This window comes from Notothenia coriiceps, unplaced genomic scaffold, assembly GCF_000735185.1.
Source record: "Notothenia coriiceps isolate Sejong01 unplaced genomic scaffold, NC01 NC01_scaffold00005788, whole genome shotgun sequence".
NCBI lineage: Eukaryota > Metazoa > Chordata > Actinopteri > Perciformes > Nototheniidae > Notothenia > Notothenia coriiceps.
In genome coordinates, this window is record NW_011338489.1 from 222781 (window position 1) to 243388 (window position 20608).

Consider the following 20608-nt stretch of genomic DNA (forward strand, 5'->3'; position numbering starts at 1 on the left):
ATAGCCAAGTGTCACCCCAATGATTTGTTCATGTCATCACCAGTAACAGGAAAACAAGATGTTAGGGCATGGAAACACTCACAAGTGGAACTTATGAAAAGCAGACATCCGTACAATCATTTGTTGTTGCTTTCAGGTTTGAGACATTACCTCAGAAGAGTATTGTTTAGTTACTTGAGCATGTGTGGCTGTTTCTCTATCATCAGCAGGATATCATAAATGAGTGTATTCGGGGACATTTCCCTTAATGCCAAACATACCATTGGAGTTGAAAACTTCTTTGAGTTGCAGAAGCACATCAGCAAACTTGCGCACATCGCTGACCAGCTGCATGATGTACATCGGGTCTGAGGCGGGGATATCTGGGCTTTCCGGGCTGACCGAGCCGCTCTTAGAGGCTCTGCCAGGCCCTGAGGGGCCCACGGTGGTAGGGCCTGCTGAACCCAGGCTGGAGCTGGAGAGTCGGGAGATACCTAGAGACATTTTGGGTCCACCACCACCGCCACTGCTGCTGCTGCCACCTCCACCTCCTGATCCTCCTCCACCAGAGCTCTGGCGCAGAATGGCAGCCAGCATGTCTTATACGTCCAACGGCCCTCAGGCCTGGTGAGGGTTATCCTGCAGTACAGCTTCTTCTCAGACTCAACACTGCACCACTACAGTGAGGATGGAATCTGCCAAAGAGAGAGAAGACTATTAGTCCTGAGAAGATCTTTTTGGAATAGAAGCACTGGCAGTTTGAGGTGTGACACATTACCAGATGTGTTGGCAGGATTTACGCCCCCACATAAAAAATTACAACTTGACTGATGTTTAACCTGCTTCAGTTTCACTACAAACGTTTTTTAGGTGTTGAGAAAAGGTGTTTCTCCTTTAATGTGGATTTCCTGTATTCCCTTTAAATTAGGTGTGTGTTCCTGGATAGTGCTGGACTGTGTTTAACAATGTGTGAGGGAATACAATCAAGTAGTCGTTGTAGTTTTAGGCAAGTCTCAGCATTCTTGAACCTAATACAATAATGATAGCAATTACAAACCAAAACCTAATCTGATAAACCAGTCTTTAGCTGTGGTGGAACACAAACAGGTTGCCTAAATGATTCTGATGCAACTACAACGATGTTGTGTAAAATGTAAGCCACATTCAATAAAAAATCATTAAAGTGTCTGGAAGAAAACTAGGATAGAGAAAACAGTAAGGTAAAGGTGGTCATTCAGTCCCCTGCACAGGTGACCAGTGGTCACAACACTGCTGGTTAAAAATCGGGAAACGTATTAATTGTAGTTTATTGCTGAATAAAACGAGACAGAAGTAATCCTCATAAAGATATATATTATGTTAGTTTATTTGGAATGTATAAAAAAAAACGTTTTTGTCATAAAATATCATTCAGAATGCTAGCTCGCGGTCGGCATTTGCGTTTAATGTTAGTTTAGAAGACTCGAAGAACACTCTTAAAGTGTAAGTATGTTCTGTGGAAGTAGGCTAATACATGTGTTGTGTTTTTAAGTTATATCGTTGGTGTTTTAAAGTAATGTTCCCTCTAAAACAAGCAACGCTAGGCTATTTGCAAGCAAACGTCCGCATTTAAATTAGCTGCTAAATGTGAACAGAGTTCGTGTAAAAGTTGATTAAAACAGATTAAACTAACGTTAGGAAGCGGGTGAAACTGTCAGTAGACTTTTCTTTCTTTGAACGTTGTGTAAACTTATTCATCAGCAACAAATTGCTGTTGTAGTAACCCAGACATAATGTTAAAACATGAGACTAAATTACACACCTGCAGTCGGGTCCTGTAACATTTCAGCCGGAAACAATCCTAGAGCGGAAAAGTGACCGAGGTTTAGTCTTGAAAAAGACAAAATAATCCACAATCACTGCGCTATCCTTTTTTTTCACAGCCGTACCCAAACCCCTCACTGTCTGCTCTGCTCACTGTGTTGAATCGCCTACTCTCTCCATGTGATTGTGGGCTGGAACAGTGAGTGTGTGTGTGTGTGTGTGTGTGTGTGTGTGTGCCTGCCTGCGTGTGTGTGTGTGTGTGTGTGTGTGTGTGTGTGTGTGTGTGTGTGTGCGTGCGTGCGTGCATGCGTGTGTTTGTGTGGCGCCCTCTGGTGGACAGAGGGAGGAACTGCAATGTATTCCATATTTGTATTTCCAGTGAATATTTTCAAAATACAGTTACCAAACGGAAGTTAATAGACACTAGCTAAAAAACGATCATACAATTACAATGTTTATTGTTTCTTATTTCACACATAGATACTACAAAGGTTTTTTTTTCCAGCAGGGAATAATATGAAAATGATTTGTTATACTATTAATACATTATGTACATTATTTGGAATTACTTATTATGGAGCTCTTTGATAACCGGACTCCAACACTTCCCCCTCAACAACCATAATTCACCAATCTAAATAGTATAGTGTCTTCGCGCTGTGTGTACCTTGTACATTTATATTCCATTTAAAATGCAATTTCTTGCAAACTTAATGTAATCTTACTTTTACATTTCGTGAGAAGTAAGTTGGCCCTTCATAGTGTAAATTCTAAAGATAGTCCACAGATATCTTTCACTGTCAATATGTATATATTTTACTTTTAAGTTTTGTTTTATTTTCTAATGTTTAAATGTTTATAATTACTGTATATGTTTTTTTTTTTTACACTTTCATTGTTACATTATGCGAAATGCCTTATTTACATGCTGCTGTAACACTTGAAGATAACTCTTTGTTGCCAGACAAAGGTTACTATAAATTGAGACTAATAGCTCATTAGTATGCACTCATGACAATTAAATGCTTTTCTTTTTTAAAGTAAAACAATGGCCTATTCTTTTTAGTGGAGTCAACCTATAGAGCAGAAGGAAATTGAAAAACGAAAGTAAAGTACAAGTACCTCAATATTGTACATGCTTAAGTAAATTACCTTAGTTCACTGGCCACTGAAATCATAGACTGTAGGTAAAGTAATGTGCGCCCTCTGATGGACAAAGAGAGGAACTGCAATGTATTCGTCAAGCTAGCGTAAATACAGAAATTATTACATAGTTGTATTTCCGGTAAATATTTTCAAAATAGTTACCAAACGGAAGTTAACTATCTGACACTAGCTAAAAAACGATCATAAAACTACAATTTTTATTGCTTCTTGTTGTAGGGAAAAATATAAAATGATTTTTATACTTACATAAATTAACTTTGTTCACTAGACACTAGACAACTGATTCAACATGATCACTTATCAGTACTTCCTGTAAAGGTTTTCAAAATACAGTTGCCAAACCGAAGTGATAAGAAAAATAGCAAACAAATTATCGTAAAATTAAAATTGCTTCATGCCGCACAGAAAGATACTAAAAAAAAAAAATTCAGTAGTATAGACATTAATGCTATAATATTTGTATTTATTTCAATTATTTAGAATGATCGATGTAGGTGGTGATGCTGTACTAATCAGGTATTAGCTGAAATATTTAACTTTCAATACGTTGTAAAAAAAAAATATATATATATATATAATGTTAAGCAATACAAGTCGGTTTGTTGGATTTATGTTTATTATGTTCCTACTCCAAAAATAGTTGTATAATCTATCTGTTCGTAAAAAACAATAAATATCATGTTCTTTATGATAACTTGTTTGAGAGTTCCTGTTTACTTCCGTTGGTAATTGTGTTTTGAAAATATTGACCAGAAGTATGCTCAAACATGTAGGGTTTCCCATTAAGGTACCGGGCGCTACAGTGGAATTCCATATATTTTTGCAGATCCGTTTGTACGGAGACATTCTCACATTTATTTATGAGTTTGCAAATCTGTGTTTTACATTTACAAATCACATATTTACACACAAATTATTTTTATGTTCACACAAATAATTATGAGACAAATCTATGCCCATATATAAACGTTTAATTTTCAAATGCGCGTTCCCGTGACAAGGGGTGCATTTCACGGCGGGGGTGCATAATTTGGCACAACACATGTCCTGCTGTAGGTAATTCAAAAGAAGAAACATAATGGAATTAAATGTTGCACATTGTTATAAATTATTAAACAGGTTCATAGTAGCAATTAAGGGATCTCTTCAAGATACAACTGTGCAAACAGACAGGTACGTGTTACACCAAATGGAGAATTAAAGCTCATTGGGATTGATTGGGATGCATGCACATATAACAAACATCAAGGCCAGGTGTGTCAACGCAGAAATTATAGTTTTAAGTCGATCTATTTAACAATGGAAAAGTGAGCAGTTTGATCTTCCAAACTAGACAGAGGTTTAGGAGATATTTTAGATAATACAGTCAATTTGTAACAATAGCACCCATAGTTAAGTGGCCACCAGATGATATGCCTGTCACTTATGTCACATAACGTCCTTTGAACCTTCACTGCCAGGGCTTTTATTTTGAAGGAAACATATCCCATACTTCTTCCTGATGTGCGTGCTTCACAACTGGATATTGAATGGCTGTGCATGCCTGACAGTGCTGTTCAGAGTTCTTTCTCACAGTGTACTTGTGAGAGAAAGTAATGATGCTAATGCGATGCTAACGTTACCTTAGATCCAGTCTGCAGATATGTCTTCCGACAGCAACACTGCTGGAGGCATCCAGGGGCTTCTTCTGAAACTCCATGAGTCCCTTTCGGATGAAGACCCACGGGCTGCAGCTTTGAAGTGTCACGATATTGTCGGTGATTTGGCACAGGACTGCATGCTAACAACCGATAATGAACTTGGTAAGACAATGAAGTCCATCAAGTATTCCCATAGATAGCAGAAACGCTTTGTGTCCGCGCCAAACTACAATAACAATATGGCCATTTTGTGTTAATGATGCTGTTGTTGTTAACCCGCGATGAACAACTTGTAGGATAAGGTAATTTAAGATGTATTATAAGGAACATAATCATTCGGCGTGCAGAAACAATTTCAATATTTTTCAGATTTCGGTTTGTATTAAGTTTGCCTGCATCACACAATGTTCTTCCGCCAAAACTCACTGTTGTGGGCGGTAACCTCATCCAGAACACACTGTTAGTACCACGTGACATTAAGCAAAGCTTGCAGGTGGCTAACCATAACTCCATTGGAAGTAGGCCTATGCACTAAGGAATTAGTAAAACAATCTCCAAATAATAAGTTTTTCAGTATTAAACCCAAGTGGATTTGCAACAGAAAGTAGTGCAGTCTGCAGGGAGTTGTTCCATCTGACCACAAATTACCTCCAAGGCACCCTTTTGTCAGGGGGTCATTCTTTAGCTCATACTTTATTCAACATATGGTTATATTATCCTATTACATGGTAGATCTTGACCCTGGTAGTCTGTTTCTGGGCTGACATTAGTCACTCCCTATTTATCTAAGCTGTACAGTAGCAACAAAATCCATCATACTTGCTTTATAATCCGACAAATGTATTCATTATTAAAATACAATTGGGCTAACAATGTGCATAGTTTAGTGTTGGTATTGTGATTTACACACTATAAGAAGAATGTAAAAACAAATATTAACATTTCCTTCTGATCCCATCCTCCTCGTCTTGAAGCCTTACAGACGTCCTTATTGTTCTCCAAAGACTATGGACTGCTCAGCTTCATCAGGAAGTCCCTGCCATCAGATGAGGTAGGTATCATTGAACATCTCGTTAATAAAGTCACTGAAAAGTTCTCCTGATGACCGAAAACACCTGTGTTTCAGTTCCGGGACACCCGAGTGGAGATCTTGGGGTTCTTGGAGAAGTTCTTGGACCGGGTCTCACCAAGAGTCAAAGGTTGGGAGAAGACTTACGCCATTGACATAAGAGTAAGTTCCCCATTTCAAACCAGATTAAAAGATTGTTAGTATTTTCATGTGAATTCCAGAATCAAGTACTGTATGTTGTTTCTCTTCATTGCTTTGTTTGTGCAGAACACATGCATGGTTGTGTATACAAAGGAAAAACTGGCCAAGTGTAGGGCTCCAGTGCTGGATCTCCTCATAAAGGTTGGTTTCTCTTTGCATCTGGTACACTTTCCATACAGTACGGTTGATAAATGTGTGAGCATGAAAATAAGTTGTTTGGATAAGCTTCTTAGACATTGTTCTTGTCAAAAACTCTCCACAGGTTCTCCAAACAACAAAAGCTTCCAGTGTGGTCGCAGACCTTCGAATCTGTGAAATATTCAACAAATATTACAGCGAACTCTGTCAGAAGACCAAACTAGCAGACTCTGGTGAGACTTCCTTTAATGCCTGAATCAAAGGCACCATCGTAATGAGAATAACTTTATACAGGCAATGAATATGTATTAACATAAACATTTTATATCTTTGATCGTAGTCCTCGGCAAAATCTATGAGTTGTTGGGAGTTCTCGCAGAAGTTCATCCCAGCGAGATGGTCCACAACTCTGACAAACTCTACAAAGCCTATCTCGGAGAGCTAAAGGAACAGGTATGCAAACAGATACAAGTGAATTGACATAGACCGAAAAAAAAATCATGGTCAGATGTTTGAGTAAAATTACTATCTTTAAAAATCAGTGTGGCTTTTTCTTCAGATTCTGTGTCAACACAGCTTGTTCAATGTGGCTTTTCATTTGTGTTTTAGATGACCTCTTTAACTAAGGAACCAAAAATGTATGTTGTGGCTGGATGTTTGAGAGGAATCACCGCACTAATGGTCAACTTCCCCAAAACTATGGAAGAAGGTGTGAATGACCATATTTTCTTTGCAGTATCTATTTATCCAAAATGGAGGACAAACATTTTCAATACTACAATTATTTGTGTCTCTGAATTGCAGACCCAGCAACATCTAAGGACATTTTTCAATATGCCATGAAGGCAATCAGTCCCCAGGTAAATGTCATTGTTGCTATAAAATATATTTATTTATCCCTATAAATGTTATGTTATTGGCTTTTGCATCAAATGGGAGACTATGTAACATGACTCCTGTGATTGCTTGTTTTTCCTTCTTTTTGCTGTAGGTGGAAATGAGCCGCTATGCTGTCACATTTGGTAAGACCTGCCATTTAAATAATACCTTGAAGATAAAACGCCCTGAAAACTAATACGTCTCTGTTTGTCAAACAGCCGGGCTCAGATTAATCGCCAGACATGCATCCCAGTTCAGCAGCTGCCTGATGGACAACTACAGAGCTTTGTTCGAGGTGATGTCCAAGCACTGCGGACACATCAATGCTGAGATGAAGAAGACCAGTTACTATGCACTCGAAGCCTTCCTCAAACAGGTAATACGCTTCAAAGCTTTTCCACTTCATGATAAAAATAATGTATCTTTTGTCATTCCAACAACTTAGATTAACATTCATTTTATTATCATGTTCAGGTGGCTATTCTGGTGGCAGATAATATCGAGGAGCACAAAAGCAAGTTGAAGTTCTTCATGCAGAAGTTCTGCGGCATCATTAAGACCATGGACTCGACACATAAGGAGCTGTCCATTGCTATAAGAGGATATGGATTCTTTGCAGGCGTATGTTCATTGCCTTGTTTGGTTTGATTACAGTTGTAAAATATCAAATTGGTTTCATCTACATTCTAGACTTAATACAAGACAAAATAATCATGTTTTCTTCTTTTAGCCTTGCAAGAAAGTTTGCCCTCAAGACGTGGACCTGATGTACACAGAGCTGATCCAGCGCTGTAAGCAGATGTACCTAACGGAGTCTGATGATGAGGACGAGAGCTTCTACCAGCTGCCCAGCTTTCTGGACTCTATAGCGAGCGTCCTGATCCACCTGGACAAGGTAACACACTCGCAGTCAGTCACTCACTTCGAGCAAAGATTGCTGAATCAATCACAAATGTTATCACGGACCATTTTTGAATCGCCCCTCAGCAAATTCAAAAAGTATAATGAAATATGACCCACAAATAAAACTTGTGCTTGTCTTATATTGTACTTCTCAAATATATATGTAAACTTATATTACACAGTAGTTCATGAGTTAATAAGCCAAATGTTTGAAATACATTCAGTCCATTAAAGTTGAGAACTATTTCTAAAGTTGATAAAAAAAAAGCCTAATGACTTATTTAAATAACAAGCTTGAAATATACGCTTCCTATTTCCCCTTATTATTATAAATCTGAGGCTCCTGTTTTAAGGAATGAGCTGCCAACAAAATAAAGGAAACCCCATGGACAGCTGGGATGTAGGCTGTTTGTTTTCATAAAGCATATTCAAGTAACAAGCATCATTTACCTACATTTGATTGATTCTGCTGACTTATAACTTAACTTATGAGGCAATATACCTCTAGTGAGCGGCCCAGCCCTTCGTATATTTGTATGTATGTGGCCCTCGGTGTGAAAAGTTTGGACACCCCTGGCCTAAACCATCCGCCATGTGTTCAATGTGTCAGGTTCCAGAGGTGTACACCCCCCTCCTGGAGCGCCTGATGGTGGTGCAGATCGACAACTTCCCTCAGTACAGCGAGAAGATGCAGAGCGTCTGCTGCAGGTCCATCCTGAAGGTGCTGGTGGCCATGGCCTCCAAAGGACCTGTGCTGTGGAGCTTTATTAGCTCCGTGGGTACGTTGATCACCAGCACGTTATACCAAAAGACCGTAATGAAATAGAAATGAGTGAAGAGACCCAGTAATAAAGTAAAAATAAACCTTTTTACTAAGAGCAGGATTCTAACAGCACATAACATCGGCTAATGAATTTACTTTTTTATTATTTTACAGTGCACCAGGGCTTGATCCGTGTCTGTTCAAAACCCATCATGCTCTCCGAGGTCGGGTGCATGTTTCAGATGTTGTTGTCATAATTTGATTTAAAAGATAATTCCAAAAGTGTTTTACTGTGCTGATATATGCTTTCTGTCCTTCCCTTCTCAGGACAAAGATGGTGGTCAATCTCAATCTTCCCAAATGCGTACAGGAAAGTGGAAAGTTCCATCCAGTCAGAACTATCTGGCCCTGTTCAAAAGCCTTCTGGACTGTGATCGGCTGAAGGTACAGCTATGTTAGTTTTTTATGATCACATGCTTTTGGCAACAGGCAACGTTTTTCAGGGTTTTACGTGTGCAGCCTTCATAAGCATTATATACCACAACATAGATATAAGCATTGTTCTTGTCTACATTGTCTCCTGCCAGGTTAATTGTTTCTTTGTTCTTAAGCAACGGCTTTTTTACATGTGTGTACTCCTTTGCAGGACTCAGGATTTTTGGATGGAGATTTTGAAAGTCAGAACGCTGCTCTCCTGTCGTTGAGCCGTCTGCTTTATGACGAGCTGGTGAAATCGATTCTCCGAATTGTTGAAAAATTGGACTTGTCTGTGCAGAAAGTTGCAACAGGAGAGGAGGTGAGGTCTCATTGAAAATCATAGTCGGTTGATGAGAGATGATGGATTCATCAAAAGCCTTTTTGTCCATTCAACCCTAATTCATGCCTCTTTGTCTGTCAGGCTCCAGATGATGCGGCCCACGTCCTGCCCTCTTCTGACCCCACAGCTCACCTGTTGCCCAACAAGATCAAAGATTTCACTGCCTTTATCAACCTGGTTGACTTCTGCAGGTAATGAAGACTACACACATAGAGGTGATCTTCAAGACTTTATAAGGGTCTTGAAAAAGTGATTCGATTTGTTTGACACCCTTCTTCTTTTTTTGCAGCGAGTTGTTGCTGAAAAAACATGTGGAGTATTTTGACTCCTGGATGTATCCATTAAGCCATGAACTTATCCTTCACTCCATACGGAATCCACTCGTCAGTGGCTTCTACAAGCTGCTCTCTGTCACCATGAGAATCGGCAAGAGAATCAAGTACTACCAGGTAATATTCCCACCAAGGCATCCTGTTGTTTTATTTTTCAGGGCATTGGAAAAGGATCCACACAGATCTCTACCAGTGGAATACATTTAAGGAATATCAAAGTAGTATAGGATAATAGCAGAAAACAAACTTTGTATTGCCTCTATATGACCTTTTCTCCTATATATTCAATGTAAGTGATCACTACTTTCCCTCTGTTTTCGACAGGGAGTTGGCACAAGAAGCTCTTCCTCCCCTCAGAGTGACGCTGTGAAAAGTTCTTGTTTTGCACTCTTCTCAAAGTTCGGAAAAGAGGTAACATGTTTTAAAAATATTTCCTGGGAATGTCACAAACTTAAATGCATCATTACAGAGGAAATGTATATGCAGGAGATGAGCGTGACGTGTGTCTCTCTGTAGGTGTGTGTGAGAATGAAGCAGTACAAAGACGAGCTGCTGGCGTCCTGCTTGACCTTTGTCCTCTCGCTGCACCACAACATCGTAGCTCTGGACATCAAGGCCTACTGTCCTGCTCTGGAGGTGGGGTTCTTTCATTTGTTTGATTGTATTTTTGTGAATTAGATAAGGATGTATGAATACAGCTTTTATTTTGGGTGTGTCTAGACGGCTCTGAAGTTGGGTCTGAGCCACGTTCCTCTGGCCAACGCCGCCCTGGACGCCCTCGAAGACTGGTCCTCCTACATTCCTCTGGAGACCATGCAGCACTGCTACACCAGCATCCTTCCTCTCCTGGATGGATACCTGAAAAGCACCTCCACTAACAGTAAGTCTGCAACAGTATGAAGAGAGGTCACACATATTTGTTTGGTTACATCATTATTTCAGTTAAACAGATAAAGAAATCTGCCAAGCAAAAAGTCTAATGCAGATTTTTGTTGACTTTAGACAAAGATGAGAGCAACTGGGAGGTGATGTCTTCTCTGTCTTCAAAAAGTGAAAAAGGATACAAACGAGTGTTGACACGGCTCATGAAAAAATCCAACCAGCTCAACACGGTACTGAACGGGAAAGTGGGAAGAAATCTTTTAGTATTCTAGAAGGACTGTTTTTTTTTTTTTCTATCTACAATCCAGCAGAATTTGGCTGCAGTTGTATAACAAGATTAATTTACTGTATACTTAATTCCTTAGTAGTTTGTTCACTGCATAAGTACAGCAATACAAACATAGAAACAGTTAAACATGCTTTGTCCAATTTTAAAGACCCCCACAATTACTAAGAGTTCCTGCAGTCGTTTAATTTCCATTTTTACCTCTTATAAAGCTAAATTACTTTATAACTATTACAAATCATAGTTAACGACTTGTCGTCATGCAGAACAGAAATGGATACGAGTACAACTGAACTTGTGAACATGAAATGAATTCTATGTTAATGCAGGAAGATGCTCCTCTTGACATTGTGAGGCTCAGGGTGGTGAAGCTGCTCGGTCATCTGGGAGGAAAGCTGAACAGGAACCTTGTAACTGGTGAGGATTTTCAGAATTTACCTGCCATCATTTTTGGTATTTCCTCAAGAATTATGGTTTGACTGTGAGTAGACAATTGCTATTTCTGTTGATCATTGGCCTCTCTCTCTTTTTTGTACATTTAGTGGTCTCATCAGAGGAAACGATGAAGAAATTTGTCGCCTGGGATTCTGAGAAACGGCTCAGCTTTGCAGTGCCGTTCGCCGATATGAAGCCGGTCATCTACCTCGACCCCTTTCTGCCTCACATCAGCGAACTGGCTCTGTCCACCAGTGACAGACAGACCAAGGTGTGTCCTGTAGCATCAAAGACTTCCCACAAGCTAGTTTGATGACAAAGGAATGACCAAACTGAAAATAAGATGTTATTTTAATCCAGTTTCTCTTGTGATGCAGATAGCAGCCTGTGAGCTTCTCCACAGCTTAGTGGTGTACATGGTGGGGAAGAGTGCTCAGATGGTGCAGGGGGAGAATAAACTGCCTCCCATGTACAAGCTGCATAAGAGGCTGTTTCCTGTGCTGCTGCGGCTAGCCTGTGATGTCGATCAGGTATGTTCCCCCAGAAAATCCTTGAATATGTTGGAGTTTAAGGATATCATTAACATTTGTTTGACTAATGTATTTTAATTAACTATACTGTCAAGGAAGCTGTATTCCTTTTTACAATTTAAACTTTTTTTTAAACTTTTTTTAAATTTTTTTTAACTTTTTACAAATGAATGACTGCCTAAATATCTGTCTGATTGCGTAAAGGCAATTGAGGGAACAATAGAGCCTGGTTCTTACAGAAGAGCTCGGGTTGTTATTTTTTATTATGTCGCCAGTAATGTTTGGGAATTGACATTTCTTCACCAGGTGACCAGACAGCTCTTTGAACCGCTGGTAATGCAGCTGATTCATTGGTTCACAAACAACAAGAAGTTTGAGAGCCAAGATACAGTAGCTGTCCTGGACGCCATTATGGTAAGTGTTTTATATACTATAAAGGGCTTCATAGGCAATTGTGCATCAGTACAAATGACCTAAACCCTAAGAAGACACTTAGACCTTTGCTTACATTGGGTTTTTTTTATTCAGGATGGTGTGGTTGACCCAATGGATAGCACTCTCAGAGACTTCTGTGGCCGCTGCATTGAGGAGTTTGTCAAATGGTCGATCAAACAAACCACCCCAAAGCAGCAGGAGAGGAGCCCGACTAACATGAAGTCCTTGTTTAAGCGGATCTACAGCTTGGCTCTCCACCCCAATGGATTCAAAAGACTGGGTGCAGCCCTGGCATTTAATAGTATCTACAGACAATTCAGGTACATTGCCTTTTTCTGCTTTTACATTTCCAAAATGATGGATTGTGTACTGTATTATCTCATTTCTGTTGTGTATTTGTCCCTCCAGGGAGGAAAAGTCCTTGGTGGAGCAATTCATCTTTGAAGTTCTCGTCATATTTGTCGAAAGCCTGGCTCTTGCACACTCAGATGAGAGATCTTTGGGTAATTGATCTTCCACTTTAGCAATGTATGAACAATAATTAGTAATGTATGTTTTAAGAGCAGTGTTTTTTGGATTTAGAATGGTATTAAGAACCTTTTTATGCACTCGTGTTGTGTTAAACAAGGCTCCGTTGCACTTAACAGTAACATTATAATTTAAAATATAGCTAATCAAAAGCAAAAGTAAATCCTAGGCAAATAAACAAGTAAATAATAAATTTGAATTTAAAAGCAAATGAATCAACCAAAACAAATTTTAAATATGCAAAAAACTGAGGCTGTTCTTGCCATCCCTCCGTCCTCAGGTACAGTGCAGCAGTGTTGCACTGCCATTGATCATCTGAAAAGAATCATCAATCAAAAGGCGCCCAGTCTCAATCAGCACAATGCTAAGACACGCGTCCCAAGGTTAGTATTCTGTGTACAAGCTGCGTTCTAGTACATTATACTTCATGTTCCATTATAATCTGTTTTTCCTCTTTCTATTCACATAGGGGCTTTCCTCCTGACGGAAAGCTGTGCCTCTCTGATGTGCTTTTATGGCTTCTGGAGCAATGTGGCAGACCTCAGACCGAGTGCCGCCACAAATGCATGGAACTCTTCTATGAGTTCATTCCTCTCCTCTCAGGTGAGCAATCCTACCACATGAAGAAATGGTGATTATTTTAAGAATTGAAATGTTGAATTGAACTAACATAACGTTTGTATGATTGAACTTAGGGAAGAAGTCTCCACCTCAGTGGGTGGATGGCATGCTGAAGGATCATGGCAAAGGCTTCCTGATCCCACGATTTGAGGGTGGAGGTCTCCTCTCTCAGCCCACTCTCAGGGACCTGACGGGGCCTTTCAGTGTCAGAGCCACCCTGCAGTGGATGGACCTGCTGTTGGCTGCCCTCGACTGCTACAACACCTTCATCCACTTACAAATCATCAAGCCTCATCAGATGCTTAGTAAGTCTTCAGGACATCCCTCTCTCTGACATCAACTGCACAACATATACACTTGCAATCTTAAAAGTACTTAAATAATATGTCTGTTGTTGACGACGCTATAAATACTGTATTTTTTTCAATTTCCCTGTCAAGGCTCTGAGGAGAAATCAAGTTTTCTTAAAGCGATACGCTTCTTTGTGACCGAGCTGTCAACTCAAGAACTGGAAGCGGCGGAGAGCTGTTTCCCTCTCGCCAAGAAGACCTCTCACTTCAGCCCCAGAGAAGTGGACCAGTTCAACTTCAGCAAGTGCACCATCACTGTCCGCCTGCTGGAGTTTACCACCATGATTCTTGTCAAAGGAGACCAGGAGTTTTGGAAGGTGAATTTAAATCACTCTGACGTTAAAAAAAAAGAACCTTGATTTTCCCTTTCGTTGACTCACAATGTCCTTCATTTGTTCACAGCTTCTGGAGCAAGACCTTTTTGTCTCGGATTTCTTTAAGCTGACTGCGCTTGTGGTGTGTGAGCCGTCAGCTGTAGGTTTCAACATGGCAGATGTTGAGGTAATGAAGAACCTACCAGAAGTGTGTGTTCCTCTCCTGAAGGCCCTGCTGGCTTCACCTTACCGCTCTTGTCTTGAAAGCAGTTTGCGGGTAAAAATCTCCCGTAACAGGTATGTCGATCATCTTTCACTAGTATTATTTGAGGCACACAAGAAATAAATATATAATATGATGGATTAAGTTGAAAATAAATTGGAATGATCAACACCAGGATTATTTTCTTTCCAAATGTAATGTATCTAGTGTGGAGGAGTTGTGTTCTGTAGACCTCTACCAGACCAGCACTGTGAGCCGCCACGACCAGATGGAGATGGTTCTGTCTTCCTGTACGCAGATCCTCAAAGCCGACTTCCTCAGCTCTATCCTGCACAGTCAGGTATTCGGCATGGGTCATATTCATATTTTATCATGTGACCATTAACCTTGCTTTATACATGCAGCGCCATTTATTCAAGTTTTTCAGACGGCTATGCAATTCTGTTTTCATAATCATTAAACACTCAGAACATCTTCAAACTCAACTTAATGAACATGCACTTATTTTCTTTGGGTTTCTTGTGGTGTGAAAGGATGCCACCTATGCCCAATCCCTCGGGTCCAGACTTCTGATGACAGTGTATAAAGGTATAGCACCCGGTGAGGACAGGAAGGCACTTCCATCTTTGGACATAAATACCAAGAGGCTGGCGGATAGCCTGCTTCAGCTCTCATTCTCTCTAAGTCAACAGGTCAGTTCTACCTCTCTTTGGGTTACATTTGAACATACATTGAAAGTACTTACACTGATTTATTGGAGCTGCAGCCAAGTGACTACAATAAGGACAAATGCTTACTGTTTCCCTGCAGAGTGAGCAACTGGTGGACTTGTTGTTGAACACCATCATGCTTTCTGTGCCAATATCTGGATGTCGCAGCAATAGATTCCTGAGCTTCTCACACGGCGAGTACTTCTACAGCCTCTTCCAGGTGACCATCAACACTGAGCTGCTGAGAAGTCTGAACACCACAGTGCCACGCCTCATGAAAGCTTCCTCTCTAAACCCCAGCATGGTAGCTCATTCATTTTGTCTTCCCTATTTTGAATTAGATTCAGAAAAGCTTTCTACTATAGACAATTTATTGTTTCTCTGCATTTGAGTTTGTTTGTTCTGTTCCCTTTGTCACCAGGTGAGCGTGCTGCTCAACGGCATGCTGGACCACAGCTTTAAAGAGCGCTCTGTGAGGAAGACTCAGGGAAAACAGCTGGTTGAAGAGGTGCTGGGGAGATGGAATAGTCTGCAGTCCTGGTGGGAAGGACACACCTCAACTCCAGAGAGCAAAACGGCCACTCTGCTGCTCCTCTCTAAACTCCTACAGGTGATGTGAAGTTAATACTGTTATCCTAGTTCCAGGAAAGAACAACACAAGCATGCAAGGCTATCTTACCTGGTATTCTTTCTTATTTTTCTAAATGTAATTTATTTCATGAAAACGTTTTCCCACCCTCATCAGATTGACTCCTCTGTCTGCTCTGATACAAACCATGAAGCGTTCAGACGGGTGTTTTCCACGTTCACTATGCTGCTGCTTGACATGACTCTGCCACTGAATCTCAAGGTAATGGAAATGGGATGGGTATATGTTAATGTCACTGTGCTGCATTGTTAAAAACAACTGTAAGATTTGTACCTTTTCTGTTTGAGCTGATTATGTTTTTTTTGTTGAATTGTCTCAACTCTTCAGAGTCAGGCTCTGTTGGTGTTGCCCTTCTTCACCACCCTCCCAGAGGAGCCATTAACTGAGTTGCAGAGAGCTCTTGACTCTCTGGTAGTGTCCCACTTCCCCATGCAGTCTGATGAGTTTGCGAAGGGCTCGCTTCACCGCAACAACTACATGGACTGTATCCGAAAGGTAAAGTCAGCAAAGATGTTTTTATCAATCAATCAATCAATGTTTATTTGTATAGCCCAATATCACAAATGTTACATTTGTCTCAGTGGACTTCACAGTTTGTACAGAATATCAGTATGACACCCTCTGTCCTTAGACCCTCACATCGTACAAGGAAAAACTTCCAGAGAAAACCCACAGTTTAAAGGGGAACATGGGAGAAAGAAGCAGACTCTTATGTTTTCAAAGACTCTCATGTGGCAAGTTTCTCTTGGTAGTTTATAGGGATGTAACGATACCAAAAACTCACGGTACGATAATATCGCGATTACAAGTCCACGGTACGGTATTTATCGCGATATTGAATAATAAAGGAAGAAAAAAAAATTCAATTTTCTTTTTTTTCAATAAAACATTTTTTTACTCGGAAAATGTTTCTTTATTACATAATAAATCTGATTTGTAGAGCATTTTAGTAGGATAGCAGTATTTTAAAGTGTCAAAAACAAAGTGACAGTAACAGACTGGAACAAGATCGTAACGCTAAAGTTGTGTAAACGTCGCTCCCGTACTGTATTGTGCCGTATTGTCGGGTCTCGGACCGACGCCCTTTGCAACCGCTAAAGGCTCAAAACAAAGTTAGACAAGTTTTACTGGTCTGACGAAAGTCCTAAAAAGGGCAGTACATTTTATGTTCTATAGCCAATTGCGCTCGTGAGGACAGGTCGTTGTAGTTATGGCTTCGTTCCTCTTCAAAAAAGGTCTCGTCCCCTATAACGTTTACGGGGTTTTAGGGTCGAAGATCTTACATCGGACCTTTACACTGTTAAGAGTATAAGGCTTTTTGGACAGACTAGTAGACTCGACCTACTGATCACACTCAACTCAAATGAACTTTTCGATTTCACTTTGAACTAAATAAAAATAACGTCCAACTACATTAATTTACAGAACAATACAAACACTCTAGTCACGTGTTTCTTTTACGAATGAAACAACCATCCATATCATCCATGTTTTTNATACAGTTTTTGCCAAGAAGGTAGGCTTATTGACAGGGCGAGATATAAATATATTGTTGGTACTTGTTGATGTCTCTAGGTGTGTAAATGTAGCCCTGTAAATACGATGTCCTTTTGTGTTATCTGTTGTTTTATGTTCATGTTGTAACCTACTTGCTGCCATGTTGGACAGGTCTCTTGAAAAAGAGATCGATTATCTCAATGGGACCATCTGGTTAAATAAACAAAAAAATAAATGAATTTTGTTTAAAAATCGCGGTACATTTTGTCAGTCTCACGACGGTATTGGGACGTTTATTTACCGCGATATTCGATATATCGTTACATCCCTAGTGGTTTAACAATATAAGACAGGGTGTACTTGGTGCTCGGGAATGATCCACCAATTTAACATGTCTTTCTGCCTTTTAGATGCTGGATGCTCTAGAGCTTTCCCAGAGCCCACTCCTGCTAAAACTGATGGCAGGGATTCTGTGTCGAGATAGAAAACACATCATGGAGGAGACCTTCCAAGCCTGCTTCCAAAGAATTGCAAAGCGGTAAGTAAAGCCTTCACAACCATTCATCGTTGATGGGGAAACAACTTCCCACTTTCGGAATGGGACCAGACAAGGAGCGTCGCCTTAGGTTGTACAGGAGTTGCTTATTTTGAGTCCATTCTGTGTTCATCATGTCTGACCAGGTCGAGCAGTGAGCGGCAGCTGCAGCTGCTGTGCACAGTGTACGGGGTGGTCCAGCAGGGGGAGGTGCCGAGGAGCTCCGTGCTGCAGGCCATGATGGAGAGGGTTCTGCTGCCTCTCGCGTCTCACTGTGGCACCAAAGCCCTGAGTGACTTCTTCGTGGCAAATGTCTCCGATATAATAGTTTTGCTCCTTAGCCGCTTTACTAAGGTTTGCCTCTTAACCTTAACTGTCAATGTCAATGCTTGTTTTTGATGTTCTCCAAGGATATTTGGTCATTAAGCTTGTGTTTTAACTTGGCAGTTAAATGTTTATGTCCTCACAGCCTATTTAAAACGGAGGATCACATTTGAAATCGGTTTAAACGTATGTTTTGATTTTAGTCAAATGAGACAGAATTCGAGATCCAGCTGATGAAGAAGAACGGATGCTACAAGCTGATGGAGCTCCTGTATTCCCGCCTTTCCAAAGATGAGGTTTACTCCAAGGACTCCCGCATTAATCAAGCCTACTGTCACTCAGACAAAACGGAGGGGAATGAGATGTCCAAGACCCTGATCAAGTAACACCTTTTACGATTCGAGAATTAACATAACAGTGATGTAAAATGAACCAATTCTTCCAGGGCTACATGATGAATATTGATTTTATTTCTTTTAGGTCATGTTTTGAAGCATTCACTGAGAATATGGCTGGTGAGTCTCAGCTCCTTAAACTTAGGAGACAGTATCACTGTGCCACATACAACTGTGCCATCGCTGTCATCAGCTGCAGCTTCAATGAGCCCAAGTTCTACCATGGCTTCCTCTTCAGTGAGAAACCAGAGAAGGTAACAACCAGCTTTAATAAATATATTCAACTGTAGTCTAATCCATGGGAAGACAGTAATGAGTAGTTAGAGGACTTCAAAGATTGTGGTTTTCTTTCTTTGTGCAGAATCAGTTCATTCTGGAGAATATCATTGACATTGAAAGGACCTACAACTTTCCAATTGAAATTGAGGTATGTTTTTTTTATTTTACCCATTTGAACATAACTGTTATTTGAGTTGCCTTTGTGGTTTAATACATACACAAATCATCAGGTCCCACTTGAGAGAAAGAAGAAATACGTCATGATTCGAAGTGAAGTGAGCGAGGAGAACGGAGGTATTTACTGCTGCCAACATTATAGTTTGTTCTCCGTAAGTAGATGGTGTTTGATCATGAGTTTTATGTTTTCCACAGAAGCGCCAGTGTACCTGTCCTCCCAGTCTTACATGGCCGACAGCAGCCTGAGTGAGGAGATGAGTCAGTTTGACTTCTCCACCGGAGTCCAAAGCTTTTCCCTGAGCTCCCAGAACCCAGAAGGGCAGAGACGCACTGTTGCAAAGAGGGTGAGTTTTTTAGATTGTTCTTCTATCTTTGATCAAACAGATTACAGCCAGTATCGTGGCTAAGTGTTATATGGTGGTTTTGGCAGATTGTCCCCAGATGATTGAGGGGAAACTTATTGCATTATAATCTGTTTATGTTGATACAGAAGTTTGTTGGTTTTGGACAGGTGACAGAAGAGGCAAATACTTCCCAGGATGCAATGGTGGATCTAGAAATGGATGAGCTGAATCAGCATGAATGCATGGCGACCATGACTGGTCTTATTGGACACATGCTGAGGAACAACATAACCCCCAAAGTTGAACAGGTCAGTGGCACTGAAGAAGAGTTAATAAACTATTATTTCCATCAATATGCACAGCTTCACATCATGTGTATAATTATTGTGTTGTTGAAAATGCTCTCTCCTTTGCTAATCAAACAGGGAAACATGCCTAATGAACTTCCTCCATGGATGAAATTTCTACATGGAAAACTCTCAAATCCAGCAACACCTCTGAATATCAGACTCTTCATCTCAAAGCTCATCATCAACACAGAGGAGGTCAATGTCCCTCGATACAAATCCATTCATTTTCTTTCTTTGTAAATAAATAAATATGATGATTTTTTTAATCCACCCGTTTGTGAAAACCCCATGAAAATGTTTTGCTCACTATTGTTTTGTCGACAAATTGCGCTGATATCTCCAGGTTTTTCGACCATACGCCAAACACTGGTTGGGGCCGCTCCTGCAGGTCGTGGTTTCTGGAAACAACGGAGGAGGGGGGATCCATTTCATGGTGGTGGATATTGTTGTCACGGTGCTCTCTTGGACAAGCCTGGCCAGCCCCAAGGTGGCACATGTTTACATTTATATAAATCATTAATACATTTTGTCATTTCAGGGTATAAGAATGATTATAGAGTTTAATGTTACTTTTTAAACTATTTGAGAGTATTCCCATTTATTTTCTTGCTATTGTTACATTTTATTATCATATAAAATCTATTAATATTCTTAGTAACAGGATCCTTTTGTCGCAGGGTAACCCCAGAGATGAAGTGCTTGCCAACCGGCTGTTAGAGTTCCTGATGAAGCATTGTTTCCACTCCAAGAGGCCCGTTTTCCGCCACAATCTGGAGATCATTCGCACTCTCGTAGAGTGCTGGAAAGACTGTCTGCATGTGCCCTACAGGTAGAACTTGCACACTTACTGAACAGTTAATTTTCATGTGAAACAACCTGGGCTCAGTGGAAATGTCCAGGACACAGACACCGTTTAAACTATGCATATTCCCTGAAGGTTGCACGCTCTGCATGAAGGAGATCGAGAAATGTCTTGTGAAAATCAATATAGTTGAAATTGGTTTATGATTTTTTTATTTGGCAACTCGCAGAAAGTCTCAATAGATCAGGTAG

General features: G+C 40.3%; 2 protein-coding genes across 3 annotated transcripts in view; one reads left to right on the top strand and one right to left on the bottom strand.

Moving 5' to 3' along the window:
- LOC104943220 (rho GTPase-activating protein 29-like) overlaps positions 1-1942 on the bottom strand; it is a 31695-nt gene extending 29753 nt beyond the window's left edge. For both annotated transcript variants that reach the window (XM_010768561.1, XM_010768560.1), the window contains exons 1-2: positions 1781-1942; positions 261-674 (exon numbers count right to left, since the gene is read on the bottom strand). In XM_010768561.1, coding sequence (XP_010766863.1) covers positions 261-576 — 316 coding nt within the window. In that variant the 5' untranslated portion in view covers positions 577-674; positions 1781-1942. The remainder of the gene's footprint in view (positions 1-260; positions 675-1780) is intronic.
- A 2543-nt stretch (positions 1943-4485) lies between these two features.
- Positions 4486-20608, top strand: part of prkdc (protein kinase, DNA-activated, catalytic subunit) — a 29061-nt gene continuing 12938 nt past the window's right edge. Inside the window, exons 1-50 of the mRNA XM_010768563.1 lie at positions 4486-4751; positions 5564-5640; positions 5716-5820; positions 5926-6000; positions 6122-6230; positions 6338-6450; positions 6607-6706; positions 6802-6857; positions 6989-7019; positions 7095-7252; positions 7351-7497; positions 7607-7771; positions 8390-8558; positions 8717-8766; positions 8870-8986; positions 9189-9338; positions 9441-9550; positions 9649-9808; positions 10016-10102; positions 10208-10327; positions 10412-10571; positions 10694-10803; positions 11189-11276; positions 11402-11565; positions 11672-11824; positions 12131-12238; positions 12353-12579; positions 12668-12762; positions 13068-13170; positions 13257-13390; positions 13483-13713; positions 13849-14075; positions 14161-14369; positions 14503-14635; positions 14829-14987; positions 15106-15309; positions 15427-15615; positions 15751-15855; positions 15982-16149; positions 17562-17689; positions 17833-18040; positions 18214-18392; positions 18491-18659; positions 18767-18832; positions 18915-18978; positions 19057-19205; positions 19373-19513; positions 19631-19750; positions 19899-20042; positions 20233-20384. Coding sequence (XP_010766865.1) covers positions 4592-4751; positions 5564-5640; positions 5716-5820; positions 5926-6000; positions 6122-6230; positions 6338-6450; positions 6607-6706; positions 6802-6857; positions 6989-7019; positions 7095-7252; positions 7351-7497; positions 7607-7771; positions 8390-8558; positions 8717-8766; positions 8870-8986; positions 9189-9338; positions 9441-9550; positions 9649-9808; positions 10016-10102; positions 10208-10327; positions 10412-10571; positions 10694-10803; positions 11189-11276; positions 11402-11565; positions 11672-11824; positions 12131-12238; positions 12353-12579; positions 12668-12762; positions 13068-13170; positions 13257-13390; positions 13483-13713; positions 13849-14075; positions 14161-14369; positions 14503-14635; positions 14829-14987; positions 15106-15309; positions 15427-15615; positions 15751-15855; positions 15982-16149; positions 17562-17689; positions 17833-18040; positions 18214-18392; positions 18491-18659; positions 18767-18832; positions 18915-18978; positions 19057-19205; positions 19373-19513; positions 19631-19750; positions 19899-20042; positions 20233-20384 — 6746 coding nt within the window. The 5' untranslated portion in view covers positions 4486-4591. The remainder of the gene's footprint in view (positions 4752-5563; positions 5641-5715; positions 5821-5925; positions 6001-6121; positions 6231-6337; positions 6451-6606; positions 6707-6801; positions 6858-6988; positions 7020-7094; positions 7253-7350; positions 7498-7606; positions 7772-8389; positions 8559-8716; positions 8767-8869; positions 8987-9188; positions 9339-9440; positions 9551-9648; positions 9809-10015; positions 10103-10207; positions 10328-10411; positions 10572-10693; positions 10804-11188; positions 11277-11401; positions 11566-11671; positions 11825-12130; positions 12239-12352; positions 12580-12667; positions 12763-13067; positions 13171-13256; positions 13391-13482; positions 13714-13848; positions 14076-14160; positions 14370-14502; positions 14636-14828; positions 14988-15105; positions 15310-15426; positions 15616-15750; positions 15856-15981; positions 16150-17561; positions 17690-17832; positions 18041-18213; positions 18393-18490; positions 18660-18766; positions 18833-18914; positions 18979-19056; positions 19206-19372; positions 19514-19630; positions 19751-19898; positions 20043-20232; positions 20385-20608) is intronic.